Raw genomic sequence first — 26,312 nt, forward strand, 5'->3', positions numbered from 1 at the left:
CAGCAGTAGCGGGGGTGTTGAACCTGGGGACGTATAGTGAGTAGCCGCAGTATCGGGGTAGTTGAACCTGGGGACGTATAGTGACTAGCCGCAGTACCGGGGAAGTTGAACCTGGGGACGTATAGTGAGTAGCCGCAGTATCGAGGATGTTGAACCTGGGAACGTATGGTGAGAAGCCGCAATACCGGGGAAGTTGAACCTGGGAACGTATGGTAAGTTAGTAGCCTCAGAACCGGGGAGATTTGTGAGTAGCCGCATTACCGGGGAAGTTGAACCTGAGAAGCCTCAGTACCGGGGGAGTTGAACCTGTGAACGTATGCATGAGTAGCCACAGTACCGTGTTAGTTGAACCTGGGAACGTATGCATGAGTAGCCGCAGTACCGGGGGAGTTGAACCTGGGGACGTATGGTGAGGAAGTGGCCGCAGTATCGGGGAAATTTGTGAGTAGCCGCAGTACCGGAGAAGTTGAACCTGAGTAGCCGCAGAACCGTGGAAGTTAGACCTGGGAATATATGGTGAGTAGCCGCAATACTAAGGAAGTTCAACCTGTGAACGTATGGTTTTTAGCCGCAGTACCGGGGGAGTTGAACTTTGGAACTAATGAGTAGCCGCAGTACCGGGGTTGTTGAACCTGGAAACGTATAATGAGTAGCTGCAGTACCGGGGTAGTTGAATTTTGGAACGTGTAGTAAGTAGCCGCAGTATCGGGGGAGCTGAATTTGGGTACGTATAGTGAGTAGCCGCTGTACCGGGGGAGTTGAATTTGGGTACGTATAGTGACTAGCCGCGGTACCGGGGGAGTTGAACCTGTGAACGCATGCATGAGTAGACTCTGTACCGAGGGAGTTAAAATTGAGTAGCCGCAGTACCGGTTGAGTTTAACCTGGGAGCGTATTCATGAGTCAGATGCACATACAAAAATCGCGTTGTATATACACGAATTTCCATATTATGTTAAACACATAAATTAAAGGGACTTCTTCACAGATTTGTGGTCACAATATACTAAAAGATTTCCTACACAAATTCAATGTGAAAGCAATAACTTTAACAAAAAATAAAGTCAAACTTTTACGCATAGACATCCCCATAACCATACCTTTTCTTAAAGAGCATTCCGAACCGCAATGATTTAAGCAATAAAAAAAGGGGGTCATACGTTATGCAAGAAAGAACTCGACGCGAATCAGCGGTAACTGTTTTATGGCCATCTATTTACCGGCTTCGTACCAGTTGAGAAGGGTTTCCCGTCATCAGTCAAAGTCTCATGTAGTCTCCAACCTTAAAGCAAAAGAGTGAATTTCTATTAAACATCAATGTTTTCCCTACCACATGCACAAAGAAACATTCTAAAATAAAGCCATGGCAAGTGCCCCTACAGAGAATTGTGTCTTCTTATAAATGATGTTCATTTTTTGAGAGTATAGCATTGCACTCCAAAATTGTTTAGTATATTGTAACCTTGTGTACGTTTTAAGTGTGTCAATGTCTTAACTTAAAAGATTGATGTTGATTATCTGAAAAGTAGAAATATTGTATAACCTGTTCAAAATCTGCGAGCTCTTTTAATTTAAAATTTTAGACACCAAGCACGAACGGAACATGTTAATGAGAGAGGCGTACCCGAAGATCAAAGAACATTGCCGCTACTTCGGATACGAATTTCAGGTAAGTCTTGCTCCTGATGAAAACCCAAATACACTTACACAATCTAATAAAATATGTAATTTTTTATAATGTAACATTCCGGTCAAGCGAGCTTCAGGATTTTAGACTGACTCTAGACAATATTTAATAAATACAAAATAAAATAAAACATGATATAATTTCCGTCAAGCTATCTGGCTTCATGATTTATTAGTACATTGATTGTTTGCTGTTTACTGGAACAGTAAATTAATTTAAACAAAATGTTATTTAACTCTGACTTCGAGCACTATACACATCAATATGCACAACGTGCATGAGCTATGACCTCGGGTCTGCTCTTATTTGCTTATGAACACCGAGCTACTAAATTGAATAGAACGGCTCCGGATCAGTCAAACAAGACCTTGAGACAAGACCTTGGGTCACGTCGATACGACTCCGGGTCAGTATTGTGACTTCGTATCCTTGGTATGGAGCCTTAACAGTGTATTATAGTGTTTGTACAAAGGCATGTACCATTAACTATTAGCGACCCGAGCTACTTAGCTACGTCACTAAAAAGGATTGCCAGTCTTACTGTGATCAAAGCTTCTTATGTTATGTTCATAATATAATTTGTATTACCTTTTAACGCTTACTGATATGTTTACTCGACGAGATAGGGAGCCGGACTCTCTATTGTTGTTGTTCAGAGTTTATTTACAGGTCCCAGGCCTCTTCATGAGGTCAGTTTAGCTTGACCTGCTGAACTTTCTATTCTGATTGAAAACTGCCTATATACTGCCTAATCATTTGGTGTTACTCGAACATTTCCATATGTAATAAGGACGCTCTATATATACACTTTTAGAAAGACCATACCCTAGAAAAACTTACTAAAAGTAAGGAAAGTAAAAACGGAATAAAAATCGCCACAATAATATTTTGTTCTTATAGAACAATACGGGCATTTACATGTTTTTAATTAACTAGAGATCTTCTAAAATAATACTTTATATCATTATAATGCCGACAAACTGTATTCTAAAGACATTATGTGAACTATAATCAAGTAATGTACGTTATAGAATGTGAACGCGCACGTATATTACAGCTCTTCGTCGTTTAATAACGCTAAAAAAGAGACATGTATGGTTTTATGTCATGCGTACTATACAATTTAACCGCCATGCAGGTGATTGGAAAGACAATTTTATTATATCATGTGAACTCCATATCATTGTAACGCGTCGTTTTCACAAGTTTCATTTAAAACATCTAGTGCTGGTATTCTCAAATCACATCAAGACATTTTGAATACTTACAAGTGCAACATTTAACTTTAATTTATTTCTTTACCTGGGCCCGTATTCACCAACCGATTCTTAGACTTAAGAATAGAGAATAGACTTAGAACCAAGAAAATGCGTTCAGTGTTGGAATATATAGAGGCCTCCACTGGTGATTATGTCATTAACAAAATGTTCTATATGAAGAATAATATATATAGAGATGTTTACAGCAGAGTTTGACTCACAATTAAAGAAATTCTTGAATATTCTAATTTAAAGAATTTTCTTTATTCTTAGACTTAAGTCCAAGAATTGTTTGGTGAATACGGGCCCGGTTGGTCGGTCCTGGTAATGCCCCGTTTTTCCGAGATCCATGTAAAAAATCTGCTCCTGGTTTTCTCAAAATATTCATTACAATTCTTAAATATTTACACGTGCAAAATTCAACTTAATGTATTTATTTACCTAATGAAAGAAGCGCATGCTACTGGTATCCTGCAAAATTCCTTAATTCAGTTATTATAACCACGGAAACGAAGTTTGTAGGGCTATATTGGAATCATCATGTCGGTCGCTTGGTTGGTCGGTTGGTCTGCCACGCTGCACATTTTGGTCTGTCATGCTGCATATGATGTTCTGTGATAATGTACATGTGTACTTTGTGTCGCGAATTATATGTTTTTTAGGTTTCTGCCTATCGACATGAAACTTTATTATTGCAAAAACTCTATCTATAATGCCCTCTGGCGAGGTGCAGAATTTTAGCAAAAAGAGGGCTTGAACGGGAGAAATCATGTATTAACAATGCGATTCACGTGCCGTTCAAGCCCTGTTAAGTGTTTTTCATATCCATAATCTGGTCCACGCGCAGTTACTTCCCTTCGACGACTTTCCAAGCTTAAATGGGGAACTGAATAAGCACCAGTTTCCTCATGCATGCAGGGATAATGACTATTTCAATCCACTTTTCAAGTTATACCATCTGCACTCTCTTGACAACAGCTTTATTTTATTGGCAACGTCAATGAAGTTAAGGTTATCTACTCAACACTTTCAAAAGACTATGCTGTAAATGTAAGTGTTTATGTACCTTCAACGTTCCTGCTGTAAATTCCAAAATAAGTCCACATTTCTTACTTTGCGCGGTTGCATTTGCATTAATCCACTGTTTAAACAAATTTTAAATCGAAAGCTGCCTATCCGAAGGTAAAGCCTCGTCATTTCGGATGATGACCGAGTTAGGCATATGTAAAACACAACCTTAAACTGCATTGAAATAATCGAATTATTTTGTCGATGTCGAATGAACAAAACATATTTTTTTCAATGTTATTTAAAATCATTTCGGTATGTGTGATTTGTGTATGCAATAATAGCGAAAATACACATTTTCACGGACATGATCATCTGCGGGCGCTCTCAAAATCCGTTCCTGCCCTCGTGTTGCGCACTCGGTTAAGAACGGATTTTTCGAGCGCCCGCAGATGATCATGCCCTCGAAAACGTGTATTATCGCTATAAAGATATCATGTTCACACAATGTGCTAGACGTTATTTTCGTGTATGTGGCGATATTATGCGCACTTAAACTTTGCCAAATTATGGTTTTAGATAATTACATCATTATTAATATTTGTACTGCATGTCGGAACCTATAGTCTATCAGTTTAATGTTTATCAAAACGAAACGTTATAGAGGTGTTGTTTATACCATGTAGAAGTGCAAGAAGTTAGTTTTATAAAAATTTAAAAAAAACTTAAAAAAAGTGATTATTTGTGTTTGTCACACTATGTGTTGAAGTTATATGTGCCCTTGAACTAAGGCAATTACTGTAATTAATCAATAAGAAGCGTTTTTATCTTTGTGTATAATCAATGTAGAAGAGTGAACAAAAAAATGTGTGAATTTAACAAATAACCAAGTTTTGAACCTGCTTGAACTGAGCCATTGCGTGTGTCTTAGTCATCTTCAACGACTGTTTTACTTTTATTTTAAAGCGTATAAATTGATTGTGTATATAATGTTTGGTAGAAAATTGCAAAATTTAATAATGAAGATAACATTCATTATTATTTGTCAATTCCGGTATATCACTTACCCAAATGTAATCCAGCTATAACAATCCTCGGCTTCAATAGGGATCGTGCCCTGGATCTCTCGGTTCAAAGTTTTACCACGTCGCTATAATCAAAGCGCTGAAGGTACTGAAGTTGTTCGCTATTGCATAATTTTAGACGCAACTCAGTTTTCAAAATAATTTTTTAGCTTTTTATATCGCAAGTTTGAAATGAATACAACCCATTCAAATTTATATAAAAAAAGTGTGTCTTAAAGCACAGGTCGAGATGCGTTTGCACTGTTTATCCTCATGTTTATGTTAAAGAGATAACATAGACAAAATAACAACAATATGTCTCTTTTTTATCGCAATTTGTTGCTGCACTGGCAACCATCTTTAGAATTTTGGTTGCCTTGCTAAAAAATAACAAGCCTAGAATCGTGTACATCTTGTGTTATATGTATCTAATACTTTATCCATTTTCTTTTAATTATTGAGCAACAATTTTGCCGACATGACAGACTTTTAATGCATCATGTCTTGTTGTGAGCCGGAATTGACTCTTTTCCTAGGCTTAATTGTTCCACAGTCGCCAATTTGTATTCTATGTTTAATTTGATGAGTTGTTCAAGCTTTGAAAAAGCTAGTTGCCCTGCTTTCTAGCCAATCTGCAACCAACTTTTGAAATTTAGTTTCCTGGGCTTAAATCTACTGGCCCCAGGCTAACAGGCAACCACTAAACTTGTAAGTTATTCATGATGTAAGATCTGACAGTGTATTGAACTAATTCAGTTTCCAAGTCTGAAGACATTAAAGGGACCTTTTCAGGTTTTGGTAAATTGACAAAATTAAACGATTTAATGGTTTGGAGAGTGCTGTTGTTGTCGTTATATTTTTTCATACTACGAGGATTGTTTATATAAAGTATAAAATATATTTTTCATCGTATGGCCGAGTGGTCAAAACGATAGACTTTTTCCAGGGTAAGTGCTTCGAGCCAAGTTGAGGGTAACATTTTTGTTTCTTTAATTTTTCTAATGGAGCTTTTAAGATCAAATGTATACATCAATACATCAATACATCAATACATCAATACATCAATACATCAATACATCAATACATCAATATTAAGCATTTAAGGACAAACTGTGAAAAGGTCCCTTTAAGATGTTTACTTATAAAATGCAACAAGGTAAACATTAAAACTCATTGGTTGTTAATTTCATTTAAAATGATTTTTTTATATTTGCCTAGTTAGCGAGGTTACTTTGAATTTATTACCAATTTTAGCTTTTTGTTTCAAATCCTTAATAGAAAAGGAAATTAAAGCTTCATTTTGGGAAAACAGGGCTTAATGCATATGCATTAATTGTCATCAATTCAAAACAAAAGAAGAACTGAAAACTCACGACCTTTGACCTTTAATTGTGACCTTTCATCTTCTAGCATGGGATTTATTAGTGGCATATTGTCTGGTCAATGAATGTAAGAGTAAGTTTTCTTAATCATTCAAGACATGTATGACCATGAATTTGAACTATGACCTTAACATTTAATTTAGGAGAATGTGAGGTTTTTGCAACTCATTGTCTGGTCGTGCGGAAGATAATTCAAAGTTATATTAAAATCACCATAAATATGTAAAAGATACAGAGCCTACACGAATTTCGGACAGAATTCCCCCGGACAACCACTCTGACTAAAGGACAGTCAGTGTGACTACGATGTTGCCTCCTACAGTAGCATAAACATTAAAATTTGTGTGAACAATGCCTTAAATTGCTGATTACCAGTGGATTTAATCATGTTAATATTTCTCCCAAAATAACGTTATTTGCAGACACTTTAAAATTGCTCGTTAAAGAATGTTAATATGGATCTCATATTTCAACAATTACACTACAGTGACGCAAAGAGTTTGACAGAGCAGTCATGTAAGCAATGTATTATGACCTCAAAGGATACAATGGGGAGGGTAATTTTATTTGTGGAGCTATTGGAAATTTTGAGAACTGCATAATGTTCAACCGTCATAATTTGACCACTGATCATTTAGAGGTACATAATTTCAACTTTAATTATTCAGACGTGTTATCAATTTCAAGGATCAACTTAGCAATATAATGTCTGTGCTATTAGTGTACAAAAGAGAAATATGCTTTTTAACTTTAAAACATAAATTGCACATTGCTATTCATAAAGTCAAAACAATCTTATAAATTTAAAATTCATGAACCAAATGTTCATTTACATTATGATATTTTCATGAATGATACTGGTCATAAAAAACATCGTTAATTAACTTTGTAGTTAATTAAGTACAGTTCAGGGTATTTTTAGAAATTTGTAAATCTTGCAAAATACTTGCATTAAATTATTTCACTAAAACAAACTTGTAATAGTGTACCATGTAGGGTCCGATTTTGTTGTTGCCTTCTTCAACATTGTGACCAAAGATTTAATAACAGAACAGCTTAACTATGGTGATTAATAGCATCTAATACGTTAGAGTCATATTGAATGCATTATCCTCTCAGTTTAATGGCTTATGTCAAGCTATTTATTTAAATCTTATGGATGGGAATTATCATTTATTAACTTCTTTACAGGTCCTTAACTTAATATTTATTATTTTGTTGAATCTTGACCATGGCATCCAACTTATTCATGAATTGTTCATGAACTGACTATGATTTTAATGAATAGCTCATAAACAGTCAATGAATCTTTCTCGGGGGCAGGACCAGTTATTAGCAAAATTTAGTAGTACAGAAATAAAGTTAAAATTAAGTATTGTGGACAAATACTTGAAGATTATTTAATAAGAAGTACAAGACATGTCAAAATTGTTAACTTAATGGGATTAGTGTACATGTAATTTGATTCCATTCCAAGCATGGGGCTATTTGCCATGGATGTTGAGTGTAAACTTGAAATGAAAGCATTCAACGGGTTTCAATTGAAATAGCCTGACATGACAATTTCGCAAAGAGTTATACATGGCAGTTATAAAGAAAATATTTAACGCAGATCATTAAGTTTGCATGGATATTATGGCGTGTCAAACGTTGCAAAATTCAATGTTTCCATACTTATGTGGTATATTTGAATGTGTATGTTTTATATTTCCATTTTTGTGTGGTATAGTTGCATATATGTTGTATAAATCCATATATATATATATATATATATATATATATATATATATATATATATATATGGTAAAATCCGATATATGTATTGCATAACAAATATATGTTGTATATGTTGTATAATTTCATATCTATGTTCGATATTTTCATATATATGTCCCAAAAGTTCATATATGTCTGAAATATTTTATATATATATATGGTATAATTCTGATATTTGTGTGGTATAATTTTAAAAATATTTGTGTGTTCTTAACTGTCATATGTGTGTGCAATTATTCCATATGATTGTTGTAAAATTTTCATATATATGTCCTATAATTTGCATATATTTGTTAATCAGAAAAAGTTGTCCTTGATAAGCTTGTGCTCATTGCACAGGCTAATCTGTGACACAATTTATTTGACATGCATTAAGCCCTGTTTTCCCTGAAAGCAGCCACTATGTACAGATTTCAATGACAAACTTGCCAATGTCGTCGCACAAGCTGTTTAACACTATTGATTACATACAACAACAACAACAACAACAACAACATTTATTTCGGCAATTAAGCTACAAATAAGCTTCTAGCCTACAATTAGATAAAGCAAATGGTAATTCTTCAGGTAAAGATTGCTGTGATTGTTAGTTGAATACAGAGGAAGAAAGATATTAGTATTACAGGTCAAAGATCGTGAATGCAATGTTAGTGCTTGATGGTCATTAAATATTTATTTGTTAACATAAACATAATATACCGAAATCGCTTTTTGGTATATTAAGAAAACTATTTAGAATATATAAATATTACAATAGTGCATGCTTTTGGCATATCGATATAGTAAAACCAATATTTCACATATACAATGTAGTATTAATTTTACCAATATTTCACATATACAGCATAGTATAAATGGTACATGTTATCGATGAAAAATGTTGACTAATGTACATATATATACATTAACATAGTAAAACTAGTATTTCACATACACTCTCAACAAATAAAATGATGTATGTTATCGATGCGAAAAGTTGAATAATGTACATATATACAGACAATTAGTTAAGTCAATTAGTAATTCAATTTTCATTGACGTTTGAAGCAATGATAATTATTTTTTTTTTGTCAGAAAGTTACATGCTTACGAGTTCTTCTCTTAGTCTACTTGCATCGTAAATATATTTTGCAATTTGAAGAAGTTCACATTTATTTGTAGTTGACATGAGCGATTTAAATTTGGTTAATGTTGGCCATCTACAGTAATATGATTTGAAGTATTTTCTTCTTAGATGTGAGTATAGTGGGCATGTTAACATGAAGTGATATTCGTTTTCTATTAAATTTGTACAACATATTTTGCATTTTCGTTCTGCTCTCTCTATATTATAGTAACGTCCTTGTTCAATTTCTAGATTATGCGATGATAGTCTGAATTTACTTAGTGCTATTCTATATTTATTTTGTTTGATTATGTGCAAATACGGTTCAAATTCAAATTTGGTTTTAAAAATACAATATGTGCTAAGTCTGCCAGATTGATTAATGTTACTTAACCAATTTTGTTTAAATTGATCTAATATTCTAATTTTTATGCTCTCTAATGATATAGTAATACGTTCTTGATTAATCCATAAATTTGTTAACCCTAATTGTTCTAACATTTCTTTTATTTGTGACGCCCAATTGTTTTTGTTATAATTGATTCCGTTGTCGGCGTCGTTTTTCAATAGGAGATAAACTTGTTTTATAATACTATTTTCATTTAAATTTAAGATTTTTATCCAATATCGGAACATAATAATTTTTCTGTGTTCATGCATCGGGATCCTACCTAGTTCTCCGTATAATCCTACAAGATTGGTTGATGTTTTTACACACAATAATTTGCGTAAAAATTTTGAATGTATTAGTTCTATGTCTTTTGCCATATGATTACCCCAAACTTCAGCAGAATAATTGAGAATTGGGGATATTAATACATCAAATAATTTGAGTTTCTCTTCTAATTTAAATTCATATTGATTGAACACGGAAAATAATTTATGCATAGCTTTTGATGCGTGTTCTGAGATGTTCTTTTGAGTTCTGTTCCAGTTTCCGTTTTTAAAGAAATTGACCCCTAAGTATTTAAAGGAATTGACAATTTCGAGCTTTTCGTTGTTTAAGAAGAAATCTATATTCGTATATCTGGTGCTTCTTTCAAATATCATGATTTTTGTTTTTAAGGTGTTTATCTTTAATTTCCATGTATTGCAGTATATCTCAATGTCCTTTAGCATAGATTGTAACGCGGCGGGTGAAGTCGCAAATAAAACTTGATCGTCTGCATAGAGTATTAGAAATAACTTTATTTCATTGATGGAAAATACATTGTCGATATTCGAATTGATATTGTTTAATATATCGTTCACGAACATCATAAACAGTAGCGATGAGCCGCAGTCACCTTGTTTTACTCCTTGGTGTGAGTATAGGATATCCGATAGCTCATTATTGTTTTTCACTACAGATCTGACCGTGGAATACATCGCTTTAATAGCATTAATAATTTTCGTGCTTATATTTTGTGAAGTGAGTTTTTGCCATAAGAATGGAAGATTGATTTTATCGTAGCATACATACACACACTCGCTGTCTTAGCGAAGCAAGCGAACAACTAAAACTAGCTCGTGTTTTTAAATGCTGTGGTTTCTGTCCGGTTAGCGCAGTGGTTAGTACACGCGCATCTCACATCGGCGACCAGGGTTAAATACCCGGTTTTGGATTCATGTGAGTTTGGCTGGTGGTCACCATATCGGACAGGTGAGGTTTCCTCCGGCTATTCCGCCCCCACAGAATACAAGACCCCACCAGAATGGAAAATCTGTAAGTTAAAACTACATGTCTGTAAAGTGAAGCTATATTTCATGATTGTAGGAAGCACATTATGTAGGATTGCTAGGGCACACTCCAAGTCCTCACATAATGCTGCCTCAGGCACGGAAAGACTTCGAAATACAAACACTAAATGTAGTTACCAAGCGTCTTCTCGCTATGTCTTGCAGGTAGTGGACATGCGTTGGGGTGTCCGAGACGAGGCCACTGATGACCACATGGGGACTGAACTCTGTCTCAAGGAACTCAGGCTGTGTCAGCAGCTCTCCACTGGGCCCAGCTTCGTGGTACGTACTTCCGGGACATGGTCATCCTGTTTGCTTCTTATAAGCCTCGTTCTTGGAAAAACTTGTGTAAATATATTATATAGGAAAATCTGGGTCCTCACTTTCCGCCTAAACTGGATTTTCACTAAGAAGACACTTCGTTTAAATGAAAATAATCAAACAAGCGGAAAGTGTCGTCCCTGATTAGCCTTTGCGGACTGCACATGCTAATCTTTGACAACACCTTAAGCACATACATTAAGCCCAAATTCCCTGAACTAGGCTGTTATAATGACCAGTTTCCTATCGCAGTCGCTTCTGTCCCACAAGTACGGCTACATCGCGTTCCCTCGGGTGATCGCGGCAGATGAGTTCGAGCCTCTCATGACGCAAGTCGAGGACCCGGAGACCGTCCGGCTCTTCCACAAGTAAGAACAACTTCCGGTCCGGCTTAATTTATCTTGGTGTTTTTTAAGATTTATCAGCATCGGGTACATACTTTAAGGACAGCTGTGATTAGTTGAGTTAAATCCAGAATATAAAAAAAATCAGACTAACCGGTTAGCGCAGTACACGCTTCTTACCACTTCTCACCGCGGCGACCCGGGTTCAATCCCTGTTCCCGGAATTATGTGAGTTTGGTCGGTGTTCACCATACCGGACAGATGGGATTTCCTCCGGGTACTCCGGCCTTCCCCCATCAACACAACACCACACCACAATTGTAAATGTTTCAATAAGAACTGAATATTTGGAATGCTGAAATGCAGCTAGTATTAAAAAGTCGTCCCAACTTTTGTCAATGTAGTAAGTTTATAAGGTAGGAGAGCTAGGACACACTCCAGGTCCTCACATAATGCAGCCTCAGGTGCGAAACGCATTCCCTTGTAGGTGGTATACCAGGGACGACAACGCGGTGCCTCCCGCTTACATCCTTACTTCCATCAGCACGCACATTCCGGAATACATTAGCAAGGACAAAGGCATGCAGAAAGGCGCAAAAGAGCAGGTTTGTTTATGACTTTTATAGGCCGATATTTTAGTGATTTCTGACGCTTGTTATCTCTTGATAATGGCTTTGTCTAAAGACTCAAACTATGCCCACGTCGATAAAAATTGAATACACAAATAACCATACATCATTACCGTATCTCATTTCTTTTTGGAACAGAGCACTCAGAGTATTGCCACAAAAGAAAAACCACAGTTTTGGTTTATAATTGTTAATCTTTTTGAATTTAAATCTAAGCCGAATGTAAATCTGAAATTTCTGTATGCAACATTTGAAAAAAAAAATATATATTGATAAAATGCTGTTCAACAACATTAATGTACAACAGATAAACCCATTCACTTTTTGTTATATCGATAGTGAGAACAGTGGCATTCCTTCATTATTTATAAACAGTTATTTTATCAGGCGCGTCATGCAAACAGTTCGTCTTATTAAATATACGGACTTGGCTGTCCGTTTGCATGTCACGCATTGTTTCGTGGTATCATCAGCGAACAACGTAGCCGGCGAATGTGCAGGCTCGTCTGGAGCTACGCTTTCCGCATATCGCATGACGCGGGTCATACAATCTTCATATGTTTCACACGTTTTATTCGTTACATGCCATCAGTGGACGAAGGAGAGCGAGCAAATGCAGGACGCTCTGGAGTCAGCCGCCACCAGGGTGTTCGACCAGGAAAAGGCCCGGAAGTACATAATTTCCGGTAGGCCGCCTCATATACTGATGTACCATTATATACGATCATTTGATTATCAGCATATCTGCGAACGCAAGCGTTTTAGTATTTTTATTCGGAGTCTGAAGTCCATTCTTCTATCCAGGGTATGCTGAATATTTATTGTTATTTTGTTTGTTTGTTATTGTTTCTGTTGCTGTTGTTGGTTTTTTAACACTTTTTGTTCGCATGTAAATAAAGGCATTCGACTGCGGTACATGTATATTAATCTTAATGGCTATAAACAATTGGTTCGGTAGTTAAAGTAACGCATTTTTATACAGTTAGTTTACAATATGAACGTGAAAAACTTTGAGAGATTAATACACTTGTTTTTGTTTTACAAACAAATAAAAAAGATCAGAAAGTAATATACACATTACACATAACATTTGAGGAGGAGTGAGCGTGTATCCAAGCTTTAAATTCAATATGGTGAATACCGGTGTGGTTCGTTGCTATAGTGACGGAGACGGAAGTGGAGGAAGGTCTGCTCAAGGCGGAGGACTTCATCGCCAGGCAGGCCATCTGGCTGCGCCGGAACATCGAGGACATAGACCGCCAGGAGAGCAGCTGGGAACTCTCCAGATACACCGGTGAGCGCATGCGCACGAACATGAATTATCAACGAGCTTCGCTCTGAAAAAACTGGGATTAATGCATGTGCGTAAAGTGTTGTCCAAGAGTAGGCTACAGTCCGCACAGGCTAATCAAGGACGACACTTTCCGATTTAATGGAATTGTTCATGCAAAGGATGTCTCATCTAAACGAAAATCCATTGTAGGCGGAAAGTGTCATCACCGAACCGCACATGCTAATCCGGGACGATACTTTGCGCGCGTGCATTTTGCCCAGTTTTCCAAGGGCGAGACTCATATGTAAAAACGTAAGATCAATGTGTACATCAATGTTCTCGTATCTTAATATCGTGCCTATTCTTTAAGGAATAGTATTATTTAATTAATTAATTTTACATAACGTCTATTCGGATAATATTTGCTATCTTTCAAATGATCGATGAGCAAAATGTGAATGATAAATGTTAATGCTGTATGTCTAGTGAATAATGTGGTCGGGTAGTTATTCTTATCACGTAGATCGTGCTGTGACGCAGTTATTGTTGTCGCCACCTTGTTCATACGGTCACGTGGTTCATGCTTTCACATATAGTCACGTGCTCGCGTAGTGTGTGTTGTCATTGGATCCATTCTGTCACGTATAGTCACGTGCTCACGTAGTGTGTGTTGTCACGTAGTTTATTCTGTAACGAGATTCATTCTGTCACGTATTGTCAAGTGCTTACGAAGTGTGTGTTGTCACATGGTTCCGTCTGTCACGTGATTCATTTTTTAACGTATCGTCACGTGCTCACGTATGGTGTGTTGTAACGTGGTTCGTTCTGGCACGTATAGTAACGTGCTTACGTAGTGTGTGTTGTCACTTGATTCATTCTGTTACATATATCACATGCTCACGTATTGTGCTTGGATCGATTCTATCACGCATAGTCACGTGCTCACGTAGTGTGTTGTCACGTAGTTCATTCTGTCACGCAATTCGTTCTGTCACGTATCGTCACGTGCTCACGTATTGTGTGTTGTCACGTAGTTTATTCTTTCATGTGATTCATTTTGTCACATAAAGCCACGTGCTAACGTAGTGTGTGTTGTCAGGTGGTTTATTCTGTCACGTATAGTCACGTGCTCACATAGTGCGTGTTTTCACGTGGTTCGTTCTGTCACGTGGTTCTTTCTGTCAAGGAGTAGTCACCTGCTCACGTACAGTATGTGTTATCACATGGCTTGTTCTGTAACGTTGTCTATTCTGTCGCGTAAAGTCACCTGCTTACGTAGTGTGTGCTTTAACGTGGTTCGTTCTGTCATGTGGTTCATTCTGTCACGTATAGTCACGTGCTTACGTAGTATATGTTGTCGCGTGGTTCGTTCTGTCACGTTGGGGTTCATTCTGTCACATATAGTCACGTGATTACGTGCTGTGCGTTGTCACAAGGTTCTTTCTGTCACGTCGCTCATTCTGTCGCGTGTAGTCACGTTCTCACATAGTGTGTGTTGTCAAGTGGTTCGTTCTGTCATGTTTAGTCATGTGTTCACGTACTGTGTGTGTTCTGACGTGGTTTGTTCTGTCACGTCGTTCATTCTGTCACATACAGTCACATGCTTACGTAGTGTGTGTTGTCATCAGGTTCGTCTTGTCACATTTAGTCATGTGCTCACGTATTGTGTGTGTTCTGACGTGGTTCGTTCTGTTACGTCGTTTATTCTGTCATATACAGTCACGTGCTCTCGTAGTTTGTGTTGTCATGTGATTCATTCTGTCATGTATAGTCACGTGCTCACTTAGTGTGTGTGTTTTCACGTTTTTCGTTCTGTCACGTGGTTCTTTCTGTCACGTATTGTCAAGTGCTTATGTGCAGTGTGTGTTATCACATGGTTAGTTCTGTAACGTTGTTTATTCTGTCGCTTAGTCACGTGCACACCAAGTGTGTGTTGTCAAGTGGTTCATTCTGTCATGTGGTTCAGTCTGTCACATAAAGTCACATGCTCACGTAATGTGTGTTGTCACGTGGTTCGTTTTGCCATGTGGTTCATTCTGTAACGTATAGTCACGTGCTCATGTAGTTTGTGTTGTCAAGTGGTTCGTTCTGTCACGTGGTTCATTATGTCACGTTAAGTCACGCGCTCACTAGTGTGATCTGTTACGTTTAGTCATGTGCTCACGTACAGTGTGTGTTCTGACGTGTTACTATATGTCACGTCGTTCATTCTGTCACATACAGTCACTTGCTCACGCAGTGTGTTGTCACGTGTTTTTTTTGTAACGTTTAGTCATGTGCTCACGTACAGTGTGTGTTCTGACGTAGTTCGTTCTGTCGCGTCGTTCATTCTGTCACATACAGTCACGGGGTCACGTAGTGTGTGTTGTTGCGTGGTTCGTTCTGTCACGTGGTTAATTTTGTCGCGTATAGTCACGTGCTCACGTACAGCGTGTGTTGTCACTTGATTATACGTTCGGATGTATTGCAGAGTGCAAATTCAATCTGGGTGCGCAGAAGGTAGAGAGGGCTCAACGGATGTTGCAGGAACTCAAGGAGCACCGGATGGAGCGGCGCCTGAATCCCGACCATATCTTCCACTACAACGTGCAATGGGTCGGCAAGCACGGTATGTCGGGAGATCAAAGGCCGGTCGTGTATACATTCGCTTAACCCTTTACCTCTCAGATGCGCACTTTGTATGACCTTAAAAATAAAATCAAATGTTAGACCTTTCTCAAGTTTTAAAGGCATACTGATAAATAGCAAACAGTATAAAACCTGAACAGACTGCGAGTTACTCGTATTCTGTTCTGGTTTTATGCTGGTTGCATACATCCATTTTCAGTCTGCTTCTGAGCGGGAAAGGGTTAAAACTCAATGACAGTGACGCGCGATTTTAGACGTCAAAAGCCCCGCGTCTAACTAACACAACCGCACGGGAGACGCTCTCTTCGACTTAGAGACAATCAAACGGATTATGCGGAGACACTTTATAACATTAACAGTTACAGTGTTTCCACAATGGGGATTGTATATGCGGACGAGTTAACAAATATTGCTAATAAACATCTACACCTTCAATGCAATCAAACTTATGTCAAGACAATTGTTTTGTTACCAATGAAAATGCTAAGATTGCTTGATTTTTATATTCATGTTGAAGTGTAATTGAATAAACGTATTACGTGTAAGGTATTACGCACATCCGGTTTGCGCCGCAGGTATAGAGCCGGATACCAGCGCAGAACAACGGAAGTACCTGACGCGTCTCTGCAAGGACTTCACGGACATTATGATCTCCCTCGTGACGCAAGCTATTCAGAATCGAAAGCTCCTGCACGACCGACTCACCGAGGAATGTATGCAGCACATCCGGTTGTGCCAGGCAAAGTGCGCGGAGTTCCATGGACGTACCGAGACGCTGGAGGTGCGCGCGCATATTTTTATCCTTTCAACATTCCAACGCTATCGATTTGGTGAATCATATGCGATTTCCCTAAGACCAGTTTACCGAATAGTGTAATGCTCTCTCGCATTTGAGTATGTTTGGGTTTTAAATTAATGATCCCCAACTTTTCCAGGCATAGCGGTAATCGTAAATGCGTAAATGAATTGGCACAAATGGTTATCTTATTTAGCAGTTGCTGAGTGCAATGTATTGGTGGCTACTTGTGTATTAGGACTATAATATAGTATTTGTGTTAATATTATGTGGATGTTTAATTATTGTTAAACATTAAGCAACTACAAAACGTGTCCCAAATTTAGCCCGTGCAGTCCGTACAGGCAAATCATGAACGGCATTTTCCGCTTTTTAATTTTTCATTTAAATTATATCTCTTAAAAACGAAAATCTAAGTCTAGTCGGAAAGTGTTGTCCTTACTTAGCCTGTGCGGACTGAACATGCTAATCAGGGACGACACTTTACGCACATGCATTAAGCCCAGTTTCCACAGAACGAGCCTCATTTGTGGCCGTCGCCACTGTGCATTTTTCGCTTACAGCGGATCAAATCCTACCTGCTGGACCAATCGGCAAAGGCCCCGCTCGTGGTTCACGGGATCAGTGGTACGGGCAAAACTTCAATCCTGGCGATGACGGCGAAACTCTGCAAGACGTGGCTGCCCAAGACGCCCAAGCTCGTGTTAAGGTAACTTATGCTATGTCGATTTGAGTATATCTTGAGCGTCCTCGGACCGGAAAGTTTTAGGATTCATTAAAACACACATACACTTAACACTGTTTAAACTAAGATTTCCAACATGAAATATCGTTTGAGCAATTTTGATTTAGGTTGATTTTCTAAAAACGTGAAAACACTTCACATGACGCACATTTCTCTGGGTCGCAGGTTTCTCGGTACAACCGTGGAGAGTTCTTCCGTACTACCTCTGCTACAGAGTCTGGTGCAACAACTGAGTATCCTGGGGAATCAAAGCCTTCGAGCCGAACTGGTACGTGTTTGATAATCATGACCTTTGCCATAATTATCATCGTCGTAATCATCGTCTTCGTCGTCGCCATAATCATCATCATCGCCATCATCTTCATTATCACCATCGTCATAATCATCATCGCCATCATCACCACCATCAATATAATAATAATCATCATCACCATAAGTATCATTACTCTCTTCATTATCATCATGCTCATCATAGTTATAATTATTATCATAATCATCATCATTATCATCATTATCATCATCATTATCATCATTATCATCATCATCATCATCATCATCATCATCATCATCATCATCACCATCATCAGCATCATCATCATCATCATCATCATCATCATCATCATCATCATCATCATTATCATCATCATCATCATCATCATCATCATCATCATCATCATCATCATCATCATCATCATCATCATCATCATCATCATCATCATCATCATCATTATCATCATCATCATCATCATCATCATTATCATCATTATCATTATCATCATTATCATCATCATCATCATAATCATCATCATCATCATCTTCTTCTTCATCATAACAAATCATTCCTTTCATATTTGCCTTATTCTTTTTTTGCTCGTTTTGTTTTTCTTCAGATTTGACTTTTTTGTCATAGTCATGCTCACATTTTAAATCTGGTCGTACAGTCTTAAATATTGTATAATGCCAGTCCCAGGTTATTTCCTTTCAAGATGCATATGAGCCTCGTTGTGGGAAAAAGGGATAAATGCCAGTGCGTTCCATATTAGCCTATGCAGTACGATATTGTGGAATTTTTCGTTTAAAGGAAGTCTATTTCACACGAAAATCCAGTTAAGGCGGAAGGTGTCGTCCCTGATTAGCCTAAACGGAGAGCACATGCTACTAATGGCCGACACTTGAGCACATGCACCAAGCCCATTTTTTAAGGGCGTGACTCGTATGCATATCGGGTGCCATAATATTTTCTTAAAAAAACTCCTTTCTTGTATTGCTTCATTCATTTCTCTTTTTCAGACAATTGACCTTCTAAAAGTCCAGTTAAATCTGCTCTTAGAGCAAGGCACGGCAGAGTGTCCACTCGTGGTCATCTTGGACTCGCTTGACCAGCTGGACACCTCACACCATGGCCACTCTTTGATGTGGCTTCCGGCCTCACTGCCGCCTCACTGTAAGATTGTCATGTCATCACTTCCAGAGGAGAAATACGAGACGTTTCCAGCCCTCAAGGTAGCGGAACTTTTAAAAAGGCAACAAGTGTACTAGTATAAAGATTAAAAACAATGTTAGGGCGAATTCTTATTCATAGAAGTACTCCCGGCTGTACATGTTTAGCCTTGTTATGAGTGATAAAGAGCAACACACGAACCTACATTAATATTCAGTTGTCAGTAGCTTGTCTATTGCCAGTTATTTTGTTATTATTATTGATTTAGTTATTAATTTATGCTGTCCTGTGATTTATAGGGAAATAATATTGATTGAAAACTGAGAATTCACTGTTTCCAACAGTAACAAAAATATATTTTGACTTCCGAATCGGATCATTCCCACGAACGTCCTCAGAGTATCAACATAGGGCGAAATGCATAAAATATAAAGAAAATGTGTTACATATGATATACTATCAATTTTAATGTCATAAATACGTTACCTACTATCTATTAGCTATAGCTTTCCAAGGGGAATTAACTCATCCGGAATTTTAACTGGGAACCGGCCACCTCATTACCGTAATACAGGCCAGGTTAAACATTACTGCAACGCAACCTAGGCAAAAATCGGTAACCAATCCTCAATATTCTTTCCGGATCGACCAGGTGTAGACGTGTCTTTTACAGCTCTGAATTGAAAATTGTTTTTCGATTTATTTCACTTGGTTGATTGGGGTTTTTCATAGATAAATTGTGTTATTTATCTTTGTACTTCTTATTCGGAATATTTTATGTGGATTTTATGGACTTTTGTTTCAGTTGTAAAGGTAAGCCATGCTTTCTTTTGTTGAACAATCGTTTATTTCTACCATGCTGGGTGTTTTAGGCGCGAAAGAGCACGTGCAAAACGTTTTTTTTTAATGCGTGAAACTTGTTTTCAGCTTTGCTGCGTTTTAGGTACATTCTCATGTACATGAGCACGTGTATATCGTGATCTTCGTCAATACGCAGTTGAGGAAAATTGTACAGTGTAAATATTCTTCTAATGCGTTACGAGATCGTGCAAAGCGTGCTCTTCTAATTCTTTGACAGATTGTTTATCATTTGCCATTGTGTGCAAAAATGATTTTACATTTCATATGACAATATTAATTGATGATCATTATATTTTCATCTGTTTTGAATTAAACTTTTGTTTAATTTATGATCTACGGCAGTGGTATTATACGTACCATTGACTTTCTCTTTTACAATAATAACTTAGAGAATGTTAATTATTTTCATTATGGACAAATAATGATTTTATGTGCCGCATGATAATCTGGTCTGTGACCATTTTATTATTGAATATGTTTTGCTCTTGTCTTTCATATAATCGACTTAATGATGGTCGCAGATACAAGAGATGATAAAACCCGATGACGTCGCAGATCATGGATGACTTATTTCATGTTCAAATTGTTGAAACTTTATTGTTTCAGCCTTGCCGGGTTTTTGTACGTACTCATGCACTTGAGCACGATTTTTTCGTTTTTCCTCTTCAATAAATAATTGAGAAGGTAATCCAACTAGGATTTCGTGCCTTTTTCATCAAAAGATTATTGAGGCCAATTGTACAGCGTTTGTTTGTTTACATATTGTGGTTTAACTTTTAATATTTTAACCATTGTTTTTGTCTTTTGTAGGTTCTTTCTGTTTCTTTTGTTTCAGAAATGAACTTACAAAATAGAGGTTCATGTGGTCATGTCAAGACAAGGTGGAATTTCCACAACACTTGCCTTGCATGTACCGGTTGCACTTGCTTCACAAATGTGCGGTGTGCGTATTGTGGGCTTATGACACAGCTGGTCGCCGACGGACGTCGATCAGCCACAACGCAACGAACCTACAACAGACGTTGATTGTCCGGTGACTTCACTGGATGATGGTCTTTAAATTGTTTTGAATATACGTACAATTGATGTTATCTTTTACAATAGTAACTAAGATAATATTAGTTAATTGTATTATATGCTAATAATTATTGTGCCATATGACAATCTGGTCTAGGACCAGTTAATTGTTGAATATGTTTTAGTCTTATTTTTCATATTCAACTACACGATGTCTGCAGAGAGGACATCTGATGATTTAGCCTTCGCTATTCTTTCCCGGGCAGGATGAGATCTATTAGTAAATATTGCTTAGAAAGTAGATCTACATCACACCTTATGGCACCAAGATGGGAAGAAGAGCCATACGTCGGTAACTGCCCGTTGGCGGTGACCTTGGAGGGTCATCGCCGGTGACAGTACTGTTCACTTAGTGACGGTCCGTTCACCGGAAAACAATTTCCGGGTACTGTTCCCGTTAATTGAGGCGAGACGGGCAAGACGTGGAACACGGAGCTACCTCTCCGTCGATCGTCGTCGGACCATTGGGGCGTTCGCCATTTACCGGTCTGTGCCCGTAGACGTTGACCACGGAGCAACAACGGTACGTCGGTCAATGTCTCATTCAGGTTTGTTGAGGTATGTATGATTATAACATATATACCTAACGTTGACCACGGAGGTTCAATACTAGTGACGTCACAGTTTCAGAGATGTTCCTGTAACACGTTGAGGAAACGGTTCCCATTAACATAGACGGACAAGACGTGGAACACAGAACTATCGCATCGTCGATCGTCTTCAGATCATGGTGCTTTCGCCTTCACCGGTCTGTGCCTGTAGACGTTGACCACGGAGCAACAACGGTACGTGGGTCAATGTCTCATTCAGGTTTGTTATGGTATGTATGATTGTAGCATAGTATACCTAACGTTGCCAACGGAGGTTCACACTAGTGACGTTACCATTTCATATTTGTTTCATGAATGGTCCGTTACAGAACACCAGTTACCGGGGACTGATCCTGTCATGGAGAAGAATATCCGTCACGGGTTCTCGGTACCTAAGAAGAACCTTCTTACGTCGGTTTTTCCCCGAGGACATTGACCACGGAGCAACAACTGCACGGTGATTAATGTCTATTCATGTATGTATTTTATGAGACATACTGTATCTAACATTGCAGGTGACGTCATTGTTTCATATTTCATGATCGGTCCGTTCACCGAACACCAGTTTCCGGGGACTGATCTTGTCATCGAGAGGAAATTTCAGTCGCCGGTTCCCGGTACCTAAGAAACGGGCAAGACGTGGATTACGGCTTTTCACTCTCCGTCGATCGTTGCTAGACCTTATGGCGCACACCATTCATCGGTCTTTGCCCGACATGTTGACAACGGAGCTATAACAGTACGTCGGTCAATGTCTCAGTCAGGTATATAAGATAAGGAAGGTAAGAATAAGTAAACATCATCTGACTTCTTATTCATCTTATTCGTCCACAGATACAACAACAGTAGACGGACACGCTATTCTTCATCGAGCACTGGCCAGAAGAAGAAGTCGTTCATCATCATCGGATAGGATAGACATCGAAAATACCTCGCTTTCAATGAGCAGTTCTCGTAAGCGTTCACGTCAACGCTCATGTAGACATTATTTTGGAGACTTTATTTCCAGCGTAGCCAAACAATATTTCGGCATCGCAGGTATATTGGAATTCGCCATTCATCATGTATGGATTTCCGAACCTACTGGTCATATTGACGTTTTCTATATTATTCCTTTACGGAATATCATATCACCATTACACATGTGTTGGTTTTCTTAGGCATCCACACATGTTGCAGTCACCGAACCTTATTTGTATACGAACATTAGTTCGTTTAAATTTCAGGCTTCGGGATTAGGTCATATTGCCACCACGACTACATTGGACACTTTGTGCCTATCATACTGATAATCTAACATTGTTTTCCGATTTACAGTATCAGTTAGATGACTTCTGCACCAGTTATTTTCATCCTGACGCAGTCTTATTAGGACCGATTCGTTCCGATCACAGCGCACCGATCTCCGGACACCAGTCACCGATCAAAACAAGTAGTTGTTTTCTTCCTCCTCTTCTTCGTCATCGAGGGGGTTCGTCATCATTGCCATCGGAATTGAGTTTTGGCTCGTTCTTCTTTGTCGAGCAATACTCGGAATTCATGTCAGACCATATGGATTCCATCATATTTTGGCATTAAACCAATAACGTTACCGGTCATATTAAGGACCGTTCCGGTTAGGTTAACAGTTACCAATCACCGGTATTAACTTGTGTTTTCATCGGTCATAATTTGTAGCAACGGCTATCTTCTACTTGTCTAGTTGTATAACCCTTGCTATGATTCTATTGAATCCAATATTTTATGGATTGAACAATTTCCATGACATTTTGTATTTTTTTAATACTCATGTTCTACTGATGACCGTTATTTGCCAAATCATCTACGCTGATTTGGTTTATGGTTGAATTTCCTTACCAGCTAATCCAAATTGGTGCTGGATATGAATTACTTATACTATAAGAATATGAAATACATCTATCTGTTATTTCTACTTCTATCTCCGCCGACTACATGCAGACTATTGGTCTTGCAGTTTGTTCGGCTGAAGCGAGCTCAAAATCTTATATTGGGCTCGAACATTTCTATTTGATCTAGAATTATATTCGAGAACCTTAGGTTAAATTTTAACACACCTTAACCTGTTGGATACAGACGAGCATTCTTTTTAGCTCTTTTTCATTTATAAACATTTTCACGACTCGTTTGTGATGATTTCAACTAGCACACATCGGTCGTGGTTTATTTCCAGACACAGAGGTGAACATATTATCACTCATTGTATTTGTATTCCAGGAACTTATTCGTTATTTGCAAGATAGCAGGTCGTCTCAACGCCTGCAGTTCTTTTTCCTTTCGGTTAAATGAAAATTGATTTGCGCATGCGCGCCAGTGTTTTTCCAAATCGCTTACACGTAGATGCTTAAATGTTTCGAGGAAAGTTGTTTCTCATCTAACGCTAGTAATGAGCGAAATGCGATCATAGATCGCGAAATGCGATCATAGATCGCAGTGTTAATGCTACACCGCGAATGCAGTTCGTAGAAATCGATCAACAGCGTGTGCGATTGTTATACATTCGTCCACTTGACATAAACTGGATACTTAGGTTATTCTATTATTTTGCCAGTTTTGGAATATCTTAGTGAGTTTTTGCCATATTTTTATGGTATCTACTTAGTGAATCATGTGATTATGGTTCTACGACCTTTTAAGTCTCCTGTACAATTAATTTCAGGAACTTCTGCACAGGTTAAATATCATATCTTAGAGAGAAATATGTATACAGATCCAAACATGTGCCACTACATGTCTGGCCATTATTTAGTTGTTTCTGCAGAACATATTTCTGTTAGAACTTCAATACTTGTTACTTTTGAAAGGATAATTCCATCAGAACGGTATATGAGGTTCCCTGGAAATTCTTTTTGACTGGGTATTTGAGAGCATAGTTATTACCTTAATCACTCTGCTAGATGCATACATCTTTTTCTTTGATGATAAGAAATGTGTTCTTCTTTCCATCAAGGATAGAGATTATGCTTTCGTATACCTTGTTTTGTGTTAGTCATCACAACTCTGTGCTAATTTGGAACTGATCCAAGCTATGGAACATTAACACTATGTTGTTCGTTCTTAAGCGGTTTTGGCTTGTGTTATTGGGTTGCTTGATGAGCTTCCTATGAATTTTTTTCATCAGCCTTATTAACAGTTCCAATATAATTTTTAAGACGGGTTTTTCCTTCTAATTATGTCTTTACCATACTGAGAAGTGAAATTCATGCTTTTTCTGTTGAATAAGACCAATTTCAGTTCGATCTAATGTCGTCTTCACTTTATTGTGTCAGCCAGGATTCCTTGCTTATATCAACTCTATACGACTTCTCAAAATCTTCAAGTTTCCAAGTTTTCTTAAACTGGTAGACATGTAGATAAGGATAAACTTCTATGGCCAAGCAGGGCTTTGAAGTTCTATCTCAGCAGTGTTAGTACATTCGAGGTTCTAAAAAGACACTCTTCATTTCCCTAAAAAAGGGGGGGGGGAGATGTGTCTGCGGTTTCTATTAACTAGGGTTAGGCCTCTACAAGGAAGGTTTACTCTTATCTCTTATCTAAGGATTCATTCCTTTTTAGGATCTGACCGCATGAAGTAAGAGCTTTGTCTGGTTCGTGGGCGTATATTAATCACACCCCACTTCTTGACATGCTCCAAGTTTTTTTCTGTAGGAATCCGACCACCTTTTTAATCTTTTTATCTTCTTTTTCTGAAGTGCCAACAAAACCATTTGTATGTGTTTGGTCTTGTTGTAATTTCAATAACGGAAGTGTCTTCTTTTTGACATAGACATATTTACTCTGTCTGATGAGTCAAAATTAATACCGTTTTAACGAAGATAATCTGATAAACCTTGTTTTGGGTTTTGGCTGTCATTAGCTGGTAACCCTTTTTATGGGTTCTACTGTGATGGGAAAATATTTACGAGCCTTCCCACCTCAGCTTCAAAATCAGCTAATAGATAGTAGGTAACGTATTTATGACATTAAAACAAATTTTTAAAGTAAAATTCATTTTAATTATTAAATACTTACCTACTATCGGTAAGTCCCAACTCCCAACGCGCTATTCGATTAATATTTTGTATATGTATTGAAAGAATATTGAGGATTGGTTACCGATTTTTGCCTAGGTTGCGTTGCAGTAATGTTTAACCTGGCCTGTATTACGGTAATGAGGTGGCCGGTTCCCAGTTAAAATTCCGGATGAGTTAATTCCCCTTGGAAAGCTATAGCTAATAGATAGTAGGTAAGTATTTAATAATTAAAATGAATTTTACTTTAAAAATTTGTTTTGAACCACTGTGATCATTGAAAATCTATATGTTCACTCATGGCTGCCCCATTCAGTGTTAAGATATACATTGGGTAACGTGGTATATTTCTTATATCTCTTTAAAACCAGTTTTACCAGAGCAAAAATAGAGAATAGTTATGTTTCTACATGTCCTTTGACTATTTAAAACACTGGTGACCCCATTTTTTATTTGATTTTTCTTTTATGAATGTATTACTTTGTTAAAAAAACAAAACGACATCGAAATCTGTGTAGATCTACAACAAAATACACACCGCCAAGAAGTCCTTAAATAATTCAACAAACGCAAAATGTT

The 26,312-nt window shown here is 37.7% G+C and overlaps 2 protein-coding genes and 1 long non-coding RNA gene across 6 annotated transcripts in view; 2 read left to right on the forward strand and 1 right to left on the reverse strand.

Annotated features, from left to right (window-relative positions):
* The window catches only part of LOC127864285 (uncharacterized), a 502,833-nt gene that overhangs the window by 307,878 nt on the left and 168,643 nt on the right, over positions 1–26,312 (reverse strand). The window lies entirely within an intron of this gene.
* Positions 1–26,312, forward strand: part of LOC127864284 (uncharacterized) — a 58,908-nt gene that overhangs the window by 10,942 nt on the left and 21,654 nt on the right. For all 3 annotated transcript variants that reach the window (XR_008041677.1, XM_052403951.1, XM_052403952.1), the window contains 11 exons: positions 1,584–1,669; positions 11,166–11,282; positions 11,574–11,689; positions 12,153–12,270; positions 12,887–12,980; positions 13,457–13,588; positions 16,038–16,175; positions 16,771–16,976; positions 17,555–17,700; positions 17,902–18,004; positions 19,027–19,239. Coding sequence is in view for 2 of the 3 variants with exons in the window: in XM_052403951.1 (XP_052259911.1) it covers positions 1,584–1,669; positions 11,166–11,282; positions 11,574–11,689; positions 12,153–12,270; positions 12,887–12,980; positions 13,457–13,588; positions 16,038–16,175; positions 16,771–16,976; positions 17,555–17,700; positions 17,902–18,004; positions 19,027–19,239 (1,469 nt within the window). In the remaining variant the exon portion in view is untranslated. The remainder of the gene's footprint in view (positions 1–1,583; positions 1,670–11,165; positions 11,283–11,573; positions 11,690–12,152; positions 12,271–12,886; positions 12,981–13,456; positions 13,589–16,037; positions 16,176–16,770; positions 16,977–17,554; positions 17,701–17,901; positions 18,005–19,026; positions 19,240–26,312) is intronic.
* Positions 20,066–26,279, forward strand: LOC127864294 (uncharacterized). The gene is made up of 3 exons (XR_008041683.1): positions 20,066–20,659; positions 20,849–21,900; positions 22,035–26,279. It is a non-coding gene; the product is annotated as an uncharacterized LOC127864294 (long non-coding RNA).

The sequence above is a fragment of the Dreissena polymorpha genome, chromosome 1 (assembly GCF_020536995.1).
Source record: "Dreissena polymorpha isolate Duluth1 chromosome 1, UMN_Dpol_1.0, whole genome shotgun sequence".
In the NCBI taxonomy this organism is placed as follows: Eukaryota; Metazoa; Mollusca; class Bivalvia; order Myida; family Dreissenidae; genus Dreissena; species Dreissena polymorpha.